Source organism: Fusarium solani (genome assembly GCF_023522795.1).
Source record: "Fusarium solani strain SB1 chromosome Unknown bctg00000003_1, whole genome shotgun sequence".
In the NCBI taxonomy this organism is placed as follows: domain Eukaryota; kingdom Fungi; phylum Ascomycota; class Sordariomycetes; order Hypocreales; family Nectriaceae; genus Fusarium; species Fusarium solani.
In genome coordinates, this window is record NW_027072154.1 from 1,495,127 (window position 1) to 1,508,416 (window position 13,290).

The 13,290-nt window shown below is 52.6% G+C and overlaps 5 protein-coding genes across 5 annotated transcripts; 3 read left to right on the plus strand and 2 right to left on the minus strand.

Annotated features, from left to right (window-relative positions):
* Positions 1-3,578: 3,578 nt before the first annotated feature.
* On the minus strand, positions 3,579-4,586 carry MRS44_006039 (uncharacterized protein; the record flags this gene model as incomplete). Its single annotated transcript, XM_065621614.1, has 2 exons — positions 3,579-3,905; positions 4,584-4,586. 2 exons carry the CDS (start codon positions 4,584-4,586, stop codon positions 3,579-3,581), a joined length of 330 nt encoding a protein of 109 aa, XP_065477686.1.
* A 776-nt stretch (positions 4,587-5,362) lies between these two features.
* MRS44_006040 (uncharacterized protein) lies at positions 5,363-6,019 on the plus strand (the record flags this gene model as incomplete). The annotated part of the gene is made up of 1 exon (XM_046280566.2): positions 5,363-6,019. One exon carries the CDS (start codon positions 5,363-5,365, stop codon positions 6,017-6,019), a length of 657 nt encoding a protein of 218 aa, XP_046140383.2.
* Positions 6,020-6,529: 510 nt separating this feature from the next.
* On the plus strand, positions 6,530-7,568 carry MRS44_006041 (uncharacterized protein; the record flags this gene model as incomplete). Its single annotated transcript, XM_046269081.2, has 2 exons — positions 6,530-6,873; positions 6,998-7,568. 2 exons carry the CDS (start codon positions 6,530-6,532, stop codon positions 7,566-7,568), a joined length of 915 nt encoding a protein of 304 aa, XP_046140382.1.
* A 247-nt stretch (positions 7,569-7,815) lies between these two features.
* On the minus strand, positions 7,816-9,315 carry MRS44_006042 (uncharacterized protein; the record flags this gene model as incomplete). Its single annotated transcript, XM_065621615.1, has 4 exons — positions 7,816-7,837; positions 7,882-8,539; positions 8,583-8,985; positions 9,133-9,315. 4 exons carry the CDS (start codon positions 9,313-9,315, stop codon positions 7,816-7,818), a joined length of 1,266 nt encoding a protein of 421 aa, XP_065477687.1.
* A 684-nt stretch (positions 9,316-9,999) lies between these two features.
* Positions 10,000-13,282, plus strand: MRS44_006043 (uncharacterized protein; the record flags this gene model as incomplete). Its single annotated transcript, XM_046269078.2, has 4 exons — positions 10,000-11,546; positions 11,605-11,829; positions 11,882-12,808; positions 13,054-13,282. 4 exons carry the CDS (start codon positions 10,000-10,002, stop codon positions 13,280-13,282), a joined length of 2,928 nt encoding a protein of 975 aa, XP_046140380.2.
* Positions 13,283-13,290: the final 8 nt, after the last annotated feature.

Genomic DNA, 13,290 nt, shown 5'->3' on the forward strand with positions numbered 1-13,290 from the left:
AGTGTCGGTGAGTGAAGGATCTCTGGTACTTGTGTGCTTGGATCCTAGTGGAACTGGACCCCGGTGCCGCGAAAACTAGGCTCGACTTAGTCTCGAGTTGTGTTGACGGGTGGCTTTTGCCGGCAGCGGAAGCGGGAGCGGGAGGCGGGCAAGCGAACGCACGCACACTCCGGCCGGCAGCGGGTCAGGACTAGGGAGGCTCTCGTGCCTCTGAACAGCTCTCCCAGGGCTGCGTCTGGGTCTGGGTCTGGGACTGGGAGAGAAGGGGAAAGGAGATCTGCCGCCTACCGCCGTCAGAGGCTGGCGAGCGACCGAGGTCAGGCGATTGCCTGCCGCGAGACGAGGCGAGGGGGGAAACGGGCAGCTAATCAGGACGATCGCGCGCAGCTTCCCCAGCTACGAATGCAGATATAGCTTGCTTCCTGACCCTCACTTTTTTTGCCTTTGACTCTGATAGCGTTCCAGTTCCCTTTCCAAGGTTCCTTTGGTCAGTCACGCGCACGCGGGTCCGTGTGCGGTATTGGGCGCAGGCGCGCCTGAAAACCGCTGCCCTAGACCAGGTCAGGCCAGGAGACCAGGGAGAAGAAGGGCGAGGGGGAGGGAGGCCTGGGGCGACCGCGGCGGGCGGGCATCACCGCGATATTGATGGCGTTGAGCGGGACAGATATTGGTCTTGCCTTGCAGTTGGTGGACAGTAATAGCTGGATGGATGGCTGGCTGGCTGGCTAGCTGGGGGCTGCAGTGCGTGCGTATGTATGGGTACAGGCTATGCGGCCCTTGGACGGCGAGACATGGAGGGTTGAAAGCCAGCACAACACAGGAGGATGAGGAGACAAGAGGGAAGAAGACAGGATGACAGGACGACACGTGTGTCCAGTAGGTGAGGAAAGTGTGTCGGGAGCGGTGCCTTCCTCTGCAAACGACCAGATCAGATCAACTCCCGTCGCAAGGCAAAACACAGAAAACTTGGAAGGTGCAGTGACGACTGACGGATGGGTGAGGACTACCAGTAGAAGTGGAAAGCACGAGAGGGACCAGACAGAGGGACCAGAGGGACCGGGAGGGTACACTCACTGAGATGGAAGGCACGTTGGACAAGCGCGAACCTGCTCCGTCCCTGCAAAGAGTGCGGCCAGGGCAGTTACAAGGCGAATAGACTGCATGTAATTGGCCGCGGGGACGGCCGCTAGACTCTAGTGGTTACAGGATGCAAGGGGCAGGGATGTTGGGAGGGGCCAACGACGGGGCACCAGGCGTTTTCACGGAGCTCACAACCTGGAAATCATCACGGCCATGGGCTGGCTGATTGTGATGGGTGTTGTGTGATGGATGGATGACAAGAATGATATTGTTAGGCAGCTTGTTCTTTGGCTATTATTTACCTCATTTTGCTTTTTCTCATGTGATATTTCCCCTTCTGGTGATAACACGAGCCCCCGTACATCATCACCTTTCTTTTGAAATATAGCAGGGCCGCGACTTTCGCCTTCCTCCACTCTGCATCGTCCGAGGTCCGGTTGGCTGAGGCACCATTTCCCCCTCCTCCATGATCCGTAATCTGATCGATCGCTTTCTCCTTCTCCCCCACGCCATCCATTACTTGCATTGGACGCTATGCTCCATGCAAAGGGCATCATTCCCAACCTCATTTCTGTTCTGCCAAGACTTGGTGGTGCTCATCTCGGCCCCCAAGCTTGACATTCCTCCCTGCCCTACCCTACCCATAGCATCGCATCGCGCCGCTCACGGCCCACGGCCACGGCTCAACAAGTCCCGATATTCCGACTCGTATTCTCCGACGACATATCCACCATTGGCCCTTCGAATTGCCTGATTGGAAAGGTATCGCCGCTGATCCACTCGTGTCAACCCATATGAGATGCGAGACAAGCTGGGGCCAACATGGCCACCCAGTCCCTGGGAGAGAATTGTTCCGAGATCCAATCGACAACGCATCATTGCGCTGCAGGCGTCCCTCGACGGGCCAGGATCTTCTTTCCTTGTCGTTCGACAAAATCGTCATAGGTGGTTGGCTTGACAATATTCTCGATCTCTGTCACGGTTAACTACATCCTATATCGTGTATATCTTCCACCCTGAGCAGCCCTGGCAACACTCTTACACCTAATGCCTCGATGTCCATTGATGGGGGCGCCAGGAATGGCAGATCTCCTATCTTCTACAGTGGTTCTCTTCATTCCAAGGTCTTGACAGTAATACTCCTAGGATACCTTGCTGACATGCCCGCAGCAGCTGGGAATACAGAGATTACAAACTCACCAAGTCGTCGACCTACAGCTGATACGAAATGAAGCCCCGTTCAACATCAAGGCACACGGTCTCACAGAAGTCGGCGATAGAATTGCCATCCAGCTTCCCACGTCGACGACGGTGGTTCTTGTCCGCTCTTGAGGCCTGCCATGACGCATCCGTACCCTGCGAGTTTGTTCCAACCCCGCCAATCATGGTGATGCCGTCGCTTTCCGTTGATCTAGAACTCGCAGGCAGGTGGTTATGCTTCAGATCGGACCGCGAACATTGGCGTTTGCATCAAATATGTCAGAGAGAAAGGGGTATTAGGAAACGTCCATCTGGAGAGGCACTTGGCTAGTACCGCTACCTCAACCTCTTGGCATATGGAACCCGAACCAAAGATGATCAAGGAGCGAGCGTTCCGTCATTCAGGGGTGGTGTCGGATCGACATGACCGCGTCTTAGCAAGTGGTCCAAGGGCGAATCTCATGATCTAACCAAGCTATGACGGAGGTTGAGACGCGTCCAGCTTAACCCTAGTGTTGAACATCTGGCGTGGGTCGCGAATTCGCGCCGGCATTCATACCACAGGCCACTTCTTCCCGTCATGATGCCGGCGTGCCCTATCTTGTCGGCGTTGCGTTTAGTCCCACTTTGCTCGTCACCGGTCTATTGCCATTGATGGTGCGCCCGCCCTAGAAACCCAGCAACAGCGCTATCTTGATCGTCGACAAACCTCACCCACTCACCGAGACTGATGAGACCAGCCTGTGAAAACGGCGTTTGCCGTTGTCTGAGCCGCGGTAATTTGTTTACATGAGCTCCGGCAGCTTCGGAGAGTGTTGTCACCGGAGAAGATAAGGACATTGGATTGGATGTCGGCTTGGTCCTGCATTGAGCATCGCAGCTACATACGTCTAGGTGATGTCAGCCTACATGGACCACCGTACTCAGGCCATTCGTGATATCGTCTCGAATGGTGTTGACAGCCTCCGTCTGTTTCCTGCTGTGCCGAGGGTGGGCTCCGTTACCCACAGAGCCGGAGCTGAATATGCATCTGCATGAGCAGGGTTGTCAACTGAAATTGCTATCGAGTTAAGCTTTAGCTTGCCCTTTTATGGCATGGCATCCTTTACGAAACACTTTCCCTTTTCTCACCCATGTAAATCAAAGCTCAGATTGCCCATCAATGCTCCCGCAGACCCTGGTGGCTTGAGGCTCCGTCATGACACGAGAGCTCCCGGGGCATGGGTTCGAATGAGGCCCGTGGACCAGAGGGACTCGGCCGTGGATCAACATGGGAATTAATGACCGTTTCCCCAGTTTCAAAGCGGCAGAGCGTGAAGGTCAGGCTGGCCGTTGAAGGTCCACATGAGCGGCATAGCGTCGGAGCTAGCCGGGGTATTTGATTGAACGGCACAGCAAATGTCTTGGATCAAGCAGCAAATCTGGCGAGTAACGGCCGAGGTCTTGGTCGGTCCAGCCCCGGCACTCCGTGTTATGCACAGGTACGGCGTAGGGTCGTTGAAAAGCCCGGAGGCTTCCGTGGGCTTTGATTGGCGACTCCGCTCCGTGCCGGTATCGGGGCCGGGGCCGATGCCAGCAATCTCGAATGCCGGACTGTCGAATTGATCGTTCATAGATGCCAATAGCTACAGAATGGTCAGAGTAAATGTTCATGAGTAAGGGCAAAGGGATGGAGGGAATGTTGAAATACTGAGGTCCGATAAAGACTGGGAGGACTGAAACGCCGTTCAGGAGCTACAGCAAGAAAAACGCTAGAAGGTGGATGCTATCCACACTCAAGAGGTACTATAGGAGAGCGTGACCACGGCAAAGGGAATGAATCTTGCAGAGCATTTTCGAGTGAGGCTAGTGTCTACTGTCTAGAGATGCAGATCGCTCCCTGCAGTCGGACCAAAGGGTGGGTGGCATCGAATTGAGGCTATCAACTCGACGGCGGCGATCATGCTATGCAGTCATACCAAGGCCAGGACTTGTCTCCATTGAACTCGGCATTTGAGCTCAGGGGGACCTTTCAGGACCCGTTGAACTAGACTGAGAAGCGTGGATATCTGAGATACGATCCGGCTTTAATTCCGGGGATTGGTCTATTCATTTCTGCCGAGGCTGGTGCGATCCCAGAATCAGGTTAGCAGAGATATGGAGAAAGGGGTGACATACTTCCCTTGATGCCAAGTCGAGGGGCATTCCCCGAACCCAGGTTTCCGCCCTGTTCTTGCACCCTTTGCTGTGGGCATTGCTATGGTAGACTCGGGGAAGAGTCTTGATTCTTCCGGTCCTTACTTGGAATTTATGAATGGGCTTACCATGATAAGTTGATCACAGCGTAGGCACGATATTTACTCATTGAGCGCCTTCAGAATGCACATGGTGTGCTATAGTATTGGCTGGTGCGTTCCAGCCCTTGACTTGCTCAACTCCCTCTTCCCGACAAACGGTATTGTGCTCTAATAAACTCTGCAGAGTTTTCACATTTAGTTGTAAAGAGAGAGTATCTTTCGCGTCGCTAAACTATGTAGAGCCTGTAGGCCTCCTATGCATACTAAGTTGTGCTCTGTCCAGGCGCCCCAAGGTGATGAGGTCCTCGTTTGGCCAAAACGACACGCTCTGACGTGTTCTTTCTCTGAGAGATTCCACTTGAATCACACAGAACTTGATATCCATCTCAAAACCAGTATTTGGAAACGGCGCCCTCACCACCTCTGGCCACCGACTTGCTTTCTATAAGAATGAGGGGAAAATCTATCATACCTTAGATTGTTCACCCTTCTTCTAGGAATACTATCGTATAAAGATTTTAAGAAATACTGAAGAGGATTTACTGAGAATATGTATCTAGATATCCTAAATGCCCGGTCAAACAGGATGGAAGCTGGCCCAGCTGTGCCATATTCAGACACAAACTTTGGTTGTGCATGGCCCAACACTCGGCGGTGATTCACAAACTTCAGGGTTAAGGTCAGCGATAAAATCAACGTTTCTCAGCTCTTTAATTATCAGAATTTTCTCTTAAACTTGCTCTCCTTCTTCCCTTCTTCTTCCCCCCAACAACCATTATCCAATATTGAGCCTCGACCACTTCAGCATGTCGGAACACCTTTCTAGAACCAACATCCTTGCGCCTCTTGATACCGCCCATTTGATGAGCCAAGGACTCGTCGGACCTGTCGATGCGAGTGGTATGAGGAAGATTCATAAACGCCGACTTAATCGGTTCGGTGAACAGGAGTATGGCCATCTACCTCTTGATGCCACCGTATCTCAGGCAGCAAGCGACATGTTTGTTTCTATCCCCGATCAGCTCATATCCCAGGCCACGCTTGAATATGCTGGCTTCTCAAAGACAAAGGCAAATGAGATCTGGAACTCCTGGAACAACTGGCCTTCGACTGGGCCACGACGCGAAACCGACCCTGACGATAGCGGGCTTCAAGTCACATTTCTGGACTTTATCTGTGGTTATATTTCCTCCTCTCTCGACACGGGCTCGGAAGATGATGATGAATGGATCAACTGCATGAACACATATGGCCTTTCTATGGAGTTTCAGGATGCCATTCTTGACCCCCTCTTCAAGTACCTTCGCCTGTCCGACTCTTGCGCTGAGCGGGCAAAGGATACAATACAGATACGCTATGCTGGACTCAAGGCGATCCAGCAAGAATCATCGAACAGGGAAATCGCTTTACATGGCGCCGGGTATCGTCTTGCTCTGGATGGTACCGTCCTTGAACCCCTCTAGTAATCAGGGCGAAAAGACCAGATTTAAGGCCTAAGAGTTTTAAGAAAATCATCATAAGTAATTGAATAGCATTAGAAAACGATTATACTCTTATTTATCCCCTTCTTTGCTTATGGTTAGGCTACAAGGTTAACCCTTTCCGCCATCTTGACAATTGATGGCGGATGTGTGCCTGTTCAACATACCGTGTCAAGAGTAACCACAACACTGTCTCGCACTGTACACCATCCTTACCCTGTCAATTTGAACCTGTGTGTGTTCCCCCGAGTCAAGCCAAACCATTTCAAAAATCCGTCTGGCGTTTCAAGATGGAGGCATCATTTCTCCGCCGGGGGAAGGAAAGAGTTGGATAAAATGGAGAGGGAAACGGCGATGACTCAGTGGAGAAGCTTTTATCTCTGCTGCTTCCAACTGGCCGGCTAAATTTTTCTCCTCACGATTTCATCACTGTCACCTCTTTGAAGTGTCACATCACATTACATCTCGGCAGCGCAGCAGCAATCCGTTACAATGGCTCAGACTCAGATCCCCGTGTCCTCCCTCGAGAAGATCGCCTCCGGCAAGGTGCGCGATCTGTTCAAGCTTCCCGATGCCGATACCCTCCTCTTCGTCGCCAGTGACCGTGTCTCGGCCTTTGACGTCGTTATGAAGAATGGCATCCCTGACAAGGGCAAGATCCTGAACATCATCTCGGCACACTGGTTCAAGGTCTTGACGGAACGCATCCCCGACCTGCGCACTCACTTCATCACCCTCGACGTTCCCGCCGGCGTGACCCCCGAAGAAGCCAAGGCCATCAAGGACCGCTCCATGCAGGTGCGCCGTCTGCAGGTCGTGAAGCTGGAGAGCATTGTGTAAGTTTCCCTTTGCTTGTTTGATGAGCCCCAAGGAGCATTGTGTTACTGGTGGTGGAACAGCGAGCAATCGACCTTGCCCGCTCCTCTTTCTTACCCCGGTCACAGGGGCTGACAATTGCAGGCGAGGCTACCTTACCGGATCTGCCTTTAAGGAGTACAAGAAGAGCGGAACTGTGCATGGTATCTCTGTCGAGCCAGGCATGGAGGAGGCCCAGAAGTTCAAGCAGCCTCTCTGGACGCCTAGCACCAAGGCCGATGCCGGAGAGCATGACGAGAACATCCACCCCGATGATGCCTGGAAGGAGGTTGGCGACCGCGAGACTGCTGACCGCGTCAAGGAGCTGTCGCTCAAGATTTACGAAGAGGCATCCAAGTACGCCGAGGAGCGAGGCATCATTCTCGCCGACACCAAGTTTGAATTTGCCAAGGACGCCGAGGGAAACATCTACCTCGTCGATGAGGTTTTGACCCCTGATTCATCCCGATTCTGGCCCGCTGCGGGCTACATGCCTGGCCGTGATCAGGACAGCTTCGACAAGCAGTTTATCCGCAACTGGCTGATCAAGGAGGGGCTGAAGGGCAAGGATGGCGTGTCGCTGCCCGAGGAGATTGTCCAGGCTACCTCAGACCGATACCGGGAGGCCTTCCTCATGTTGACGGGCAAGAGGTTCGAGGACGCCGTTACCCAGTGATTGGTTGTCAAATGGTCGTCGAGTTTGCATCAAAAGTCGTTAAAATATGCTTGAAACAAGTTTGATTTCAGTCTTGGCATCGACTCCTTGGCACATGCACCTCGTATTGTGAAAGCTGATTCCTTATATCCAAGATTACACAAAGATCTGATCCTTTGGACTGACTCTTTGAAATTTCTGGCCCTAGGATGGATCCGCCACTGACGAAGTTGATTCTCTCTACCCAACTGCCACCCATCGATATCAGCTAAGAGATTGCTCTCTTAATCCTACAAAACATTAGTTGCGTCGACGTGTTTCAGAGAAAACACACCTCTCGAGTCCTTTCGTTACTATTCTCGCATCTTGCGAATACACCAGTCGAAACCACCCAGGATGGACCGAATGTTCTTCGCAGGGGTGCAGGAACACACCCTCCTCTTTTAGCTTCTTAGCCAGAGCAAACTCGCGAGTCCTCTCCCCGCCTAGCTCGGATAGAAAATACGGAGACAAATCGATCCAGACAAAGAAGCCCGCATTGCTGCCAGGCAGATATCGTATGCCAATATCCGTAAGCCCCTTGGTGACGTGCTTGTACGCCTGAGCAAGCTTGGTCCTTGAACCCTCGATAAAGGCACGGCACCACTCCCTGTTCTCAAGCATGGCGCTCCCGATGGCGAGACTGGCGCCAGAAGGGTTGTGAAAACGCATGGCTGCCTCGATGGCTCGAAGGACAGGCTTGCTACGAGTAATGATGGCTCCGACACGCAGACCAGCTGCTCCAAAATCTTTGCTAAGACCGTAGGTCACATGAAGAAGGTCTGGATCGATAAGGTCCGACGAATCAATGGATAAGATTGAGGTGAAAGGAACGGCAGCCTCCCCTGCGTCGAATACGGAACAGGCGTAGATTTCGTCGCTCAGGAGGTGTAGCCGATGTTTTTGGCAAAACTGCATGATCTTGATGAGGGTAGAGCGAGGGTAGCATCTCCCTGAAAGGTGTTAGTCTGCACTAAAAGGGATCAACTTACTTACCCAGCGGGTTGTGTGGGTTAACAATCAACAGCATTTTAACGTCGATGCCAGCCTTTCTGGATCGGATCAAGGCCTCCTCAAACTTTTCGACAACATCATCCTGGAAAGAGTTCTCGGCCTCTGTGGAGGCGTATACGACCCTCACCTGAGACTTGTTACCGAAATCAAGCTCGAAGCGGCCGTAGACGGGCCTGCTAGTCAAGACACCATCATAGGGATCCGCAACTCCCCACGCGAGGATATCATGCATTGCAGTAGCGGCCCCAACGATCTGGATCATGTCCGGGGTGATGGGGTCGTGTGGCTGAAGATACTCGTTGAGGTGGACGGCCAGGGCTTTGGGGAAACGTGGGCCTCCTGCATGGCTGCCGCGGTAGAGAAAGTCATCGAGGGAGAAGGTGACCTGGGTTGTAAGTCAGGGTTTCGGGGTGTGGAGGAGCCATTGGCACGGGTTCTTTTGTATGGGGCTTCTCATACATTTTCATCGACGAATTGCTTCAACTCTTGTGTTACCAGAGCCTGAATGGTGTTAGTGCTTGACGTTAGTTACCAAGGAGAGGATCCATGCATTCTCAGCTGTGGCAAAGGATATCAATCCCTCTGGGTTGTGGTCCGGGTGGTAATCTCCTCTTGGCGCAAACCTCCACGGCAGATCCAGCCCGCCCACCGCCTCGGTCGCTCGCCGTGATAGAGGGTCGGCCATTTCATCCGCAAAGTGGAGGTGTATCAACATGATGCCTCTCACCGAGATTTACTGCGAAAACGGAGACTGCCTGCAGGATGGGGCTGATGAGTCAGCTGGTTGGAGCCGTGCTTGTGTAGCTGTGGTATGGAATGATCTCAATGTCGACGAATGTCGACGAATGTCGTTACAGGATCGTGAGCTTTTCGGGCAATGTGATTGTATAAAAGAGTATCGTGGCTTTGAGGCGTGGTGGTTTAGTAGAGTCAGTGATGGTTTTCAGTATCTAGACGCGCTATGACGCAGAAGCACCCTGATAGACTCTTGCCTGGGAAAAGAAACGATTAATAAGAAGGCACGAACCGGTTCCTTACGGAATTGCTTCCCTTTTAATTAATAGCAAGGGAAGGGAGGTGGGTAGAAAGCCAAGCATCTGCCTCTCCTCTCGATACCCATTTCAGCTTCACCCACCATCAAGGCCATGATCTTTGTTATGTTGTCATAGGTTCGGGTGCATAAAAGATATGCTAAATATGCATCATTAACCATATCATCATCCCTGGAGTGAACCTCCATCTTGCTTGCCTTTTCGAGATGACGTTCGCTCCAAAGTTGGCTCAATCAAGCCGCCACCAATTAACTAATTAATTGCGACGCGTCGCGTCGTCCATCAGGAGCGGAGAAGCCACCTCGACTTGGCATCATTCATGACGCGCTTCCCTCATCGAAACCATCATGCCAGGTCCACCTACTGTCATCGAAATCCCCGATGATAGCGACTCTGAGGCTCCTCGAGTGTCTGTGGGCGAATGGAAAAGAAGGCTTTTTGAATCGTTGAGCAACATCCAACAGATAGGCGGCATCGCCACCTTCAAACGGTACCCATCGTTCATCAACCCAGGCCTGAAAATTGAAGGGAATCCCATCGTTCCATTGCCTCTCAATGAGCAAGCGGCTCAAGATATTAAGAGCCACTGCCGCCGAGCCCCGACTGGCAATGCATGGGAGTTGGACCAAGCACAGTTCCAATTGACCAACCCGGCATGGCCCGGGTTCCTGCAGATAGTTGCAGGCGATGTCGCAAACACTCTCGACATTGGAGGCGTCTCGTCTGTGCCTAGACATCTGATGCTGTACGGACCAGGGCCAATCCCGAGACAAGACTCTCCTAGAGAGAATACGACCGATATCATTGGCACGCTCGTCATCTTCCTTCCATCGGAACACCAGGGCGCAAACGTCAACTTGTCCATCGAGACTATCTCATTTTGCTTCTCACCAGCATCGTCATCTGCACTGGATGTTTCTGCCATCTCCTGGCTCCAGGGCGTCAAATGCGAAGTCGACGACTTGACTTCCGGATATCGTCTGGCCATCACGTATGACCTGTGGAAGGCAGGCTCAACACGTCCGGGGCCCCATGCCGGCCAGGTAATACAGTCTTCAATGATTCGTGTCCGAGAGATCTTGGGAGCGTGGACATCAAACTTCCCTGGAATTGACAAATTGTTTTTTCCATTGGCCGACATCGCCAAAGACCATCCCGCATCGCTCGAGGGAACAAAAGGCCACGATCAAACCGTCTGTCAGTTTCTTAGTGACATTTGTCCGGAAGTGGGTTGTTACTTTTTGTTCGCACAAATCACCCACGAGATAACAGAGGACTGCGGTGAAGTATCAGCGGTGACTCACACCATTGACGCAGTCTGTACACCAGATGGCGACGACTTACCCATATCTGGCAGCTTCAGCGCGAAGAAGGAGATCCTGGGCTTCTCTCAGTATAATCTGGAGCTTCGCGAGCCTGATAGCGATGATCTAGAGGACAACCCTGAGTGGGCCTGTGAGGAAGGGGAATACTCTCGCCGAATTAACGACACGGCTGCTCTTATTGTCCCCAGGGAGCATATCGTTAACTTGATCGACTTTAGAAAACGTGTCGGTTACTATGGCGGCACGGTGTTCTGCCAGGAGGCTGTTGAAAACGTCCTCAACATACTCACCGCGGATATGGAGAGGTTTCCAGATGATCCAAAGCCTAGGCAGGCCCTGTTGGACACGATGACTAGGCTTTCCGGAGCCGGTGAAATGCTGAGAGCCATGGCCGTGGAAAGAATCCTCGAATTGAGTTTGGAGACTGGTGACACGGCTCTATATAACAAGACCCTTGCTGTTACATCATTTGCAACAAACTTGGATTCAATGCACGTGGCCAAGCTGCTTGAACAGCACCTGGCTAAGGAGTATCTTAACAAGCAAGATGATGTCAACTGGAACGATTGGTAGGTGTATCTATGTGCTGGCCATCATGTGGCTATTCAGCTGACCGATCATTCCCAGGCTCGGCCCCCTGACAGAGCGGAGCTTCCAAGATTTCCGACAGAGCTGTGCCAGTCTCAAGTTTAGTATTGAGAATATGGCTCTAGCCCAGTCCTTTGATGCCTGGGTGCTGGGTGTGTCGGACTTGAAGATGGAGACAGAACAGAAATGGGACTCTTTCGATTGTAGCCTGGCCCTCGACTGGATCAAGGAACGATCCGAGAAGCCGGACTGGATTTTGAACAGGTCAGTTGGGTCTCGGGTGTGTTCAGACCAGAGTTGACTAAACCTTGGATAGGTTTCTTCCCAACATCGCTGCACATGCTAGCAGGCCGTACTTGTTTAATCTTTTGCGTTCTTTGTGGCTACATAGCAACGACCCCGGATTCCTGAACGCAAACGCCATGCGCCGGAGCATCATTCAGCACGGTTTTGACAAGCTCATACTCCGAATTAAGGATTTCGGCTACAATGGGGGGACCCCTGAGCCCGTCCTCTCCCCCTTTGTGAGGTGCATCCAAGACTGTCACATTGGCGGATTGCCCGAGGAGGCTTCGAGACTCCTCGCAGCGACCTCTACGAGTCTGGCCAAGTCGCGGCATTCATGGCCTCGCAACATCGGCCGGTCACGCGCCATCATGGAAGGTCTCGTCAAACATCTGGCTGGGTTGTTTGAAAGAGGGGAGGCTGTGCCAGTGCCAGAGTTCGGAGAACTTGTTGAGCTCTTGATACGGGATTTCATCCGTACCACCATGCCTCCGCTCCCTGTCGAGCCAAATGGCTGGACTTATGATGCGCGTGGCTGTTCGTGTTCTGACTGTCGGGAGCTTAGGACGTTTCTCGCGTCCCCTGTTATGCAGACCTGGGAGTTTCCTGCCCCCCAGAAGCGTCGAAAGCACATTGAGGAAATGCTGTTGGGTGACACCTATTCCTTCAGGCTCGAGACAACCCAAAGCAGGTCGCCTTACACCTTGGTCGTGACCAAGACAGGAGGGGAGCATCAGCTCAAGGTCAAAAAGTGGCAAGACGCGTATCAGCAGCTCAACAGTCTCGTGGCGCCGTTCCGGAACGAGGCCATGCGGGGGTGTCTGGGTGATGAAAAGTATCGCGAGTTGATACTCCTAGAGGGCTACGTCCAATACACAGCGTCGGTGGGTGTGGCAGGGGCGAGGAGGCGGGCTCCATCTACCTGGGACGAGCCGGAGCCTCAACGACGTCGAGTAATGTGAGGGGATGCTCTTGGAGACTGATTGGGCTTCGAATAGGAGATTGTGCTGCTAAGGGTGCGTTTGTCTTGTATCATATCCCTTGGGTGAGTTGGCGTTGGATTTGATTCGGAGAATAACACACCTACCCTGAGAATGAGGGCATACCCAACGTCCCATGTCATGATGAGCGGATGAACGAATATGCGGCGTCAGACGATCACATTTTCGACGACTCAAACGACGATGAGCCTGACAATGATAGACCACACGATGAAGACCCGAACGACGACGAACTGGACAACGAGGGGTTGGGTGACAATGGATTGAACGGCAATGGCCATACAACGACGCGAACGACGGTGAGCCGGACACCAATCGTGTTCGGGTATCTTGACGGTCCTAAAGTGCCAAAAACAGGGCTTCAATTCTATCAAACTCCAGCAATGCTACCGTACGCTATGCCCAAACTCCGCATTTTGATAATCGCATAAACAACAGT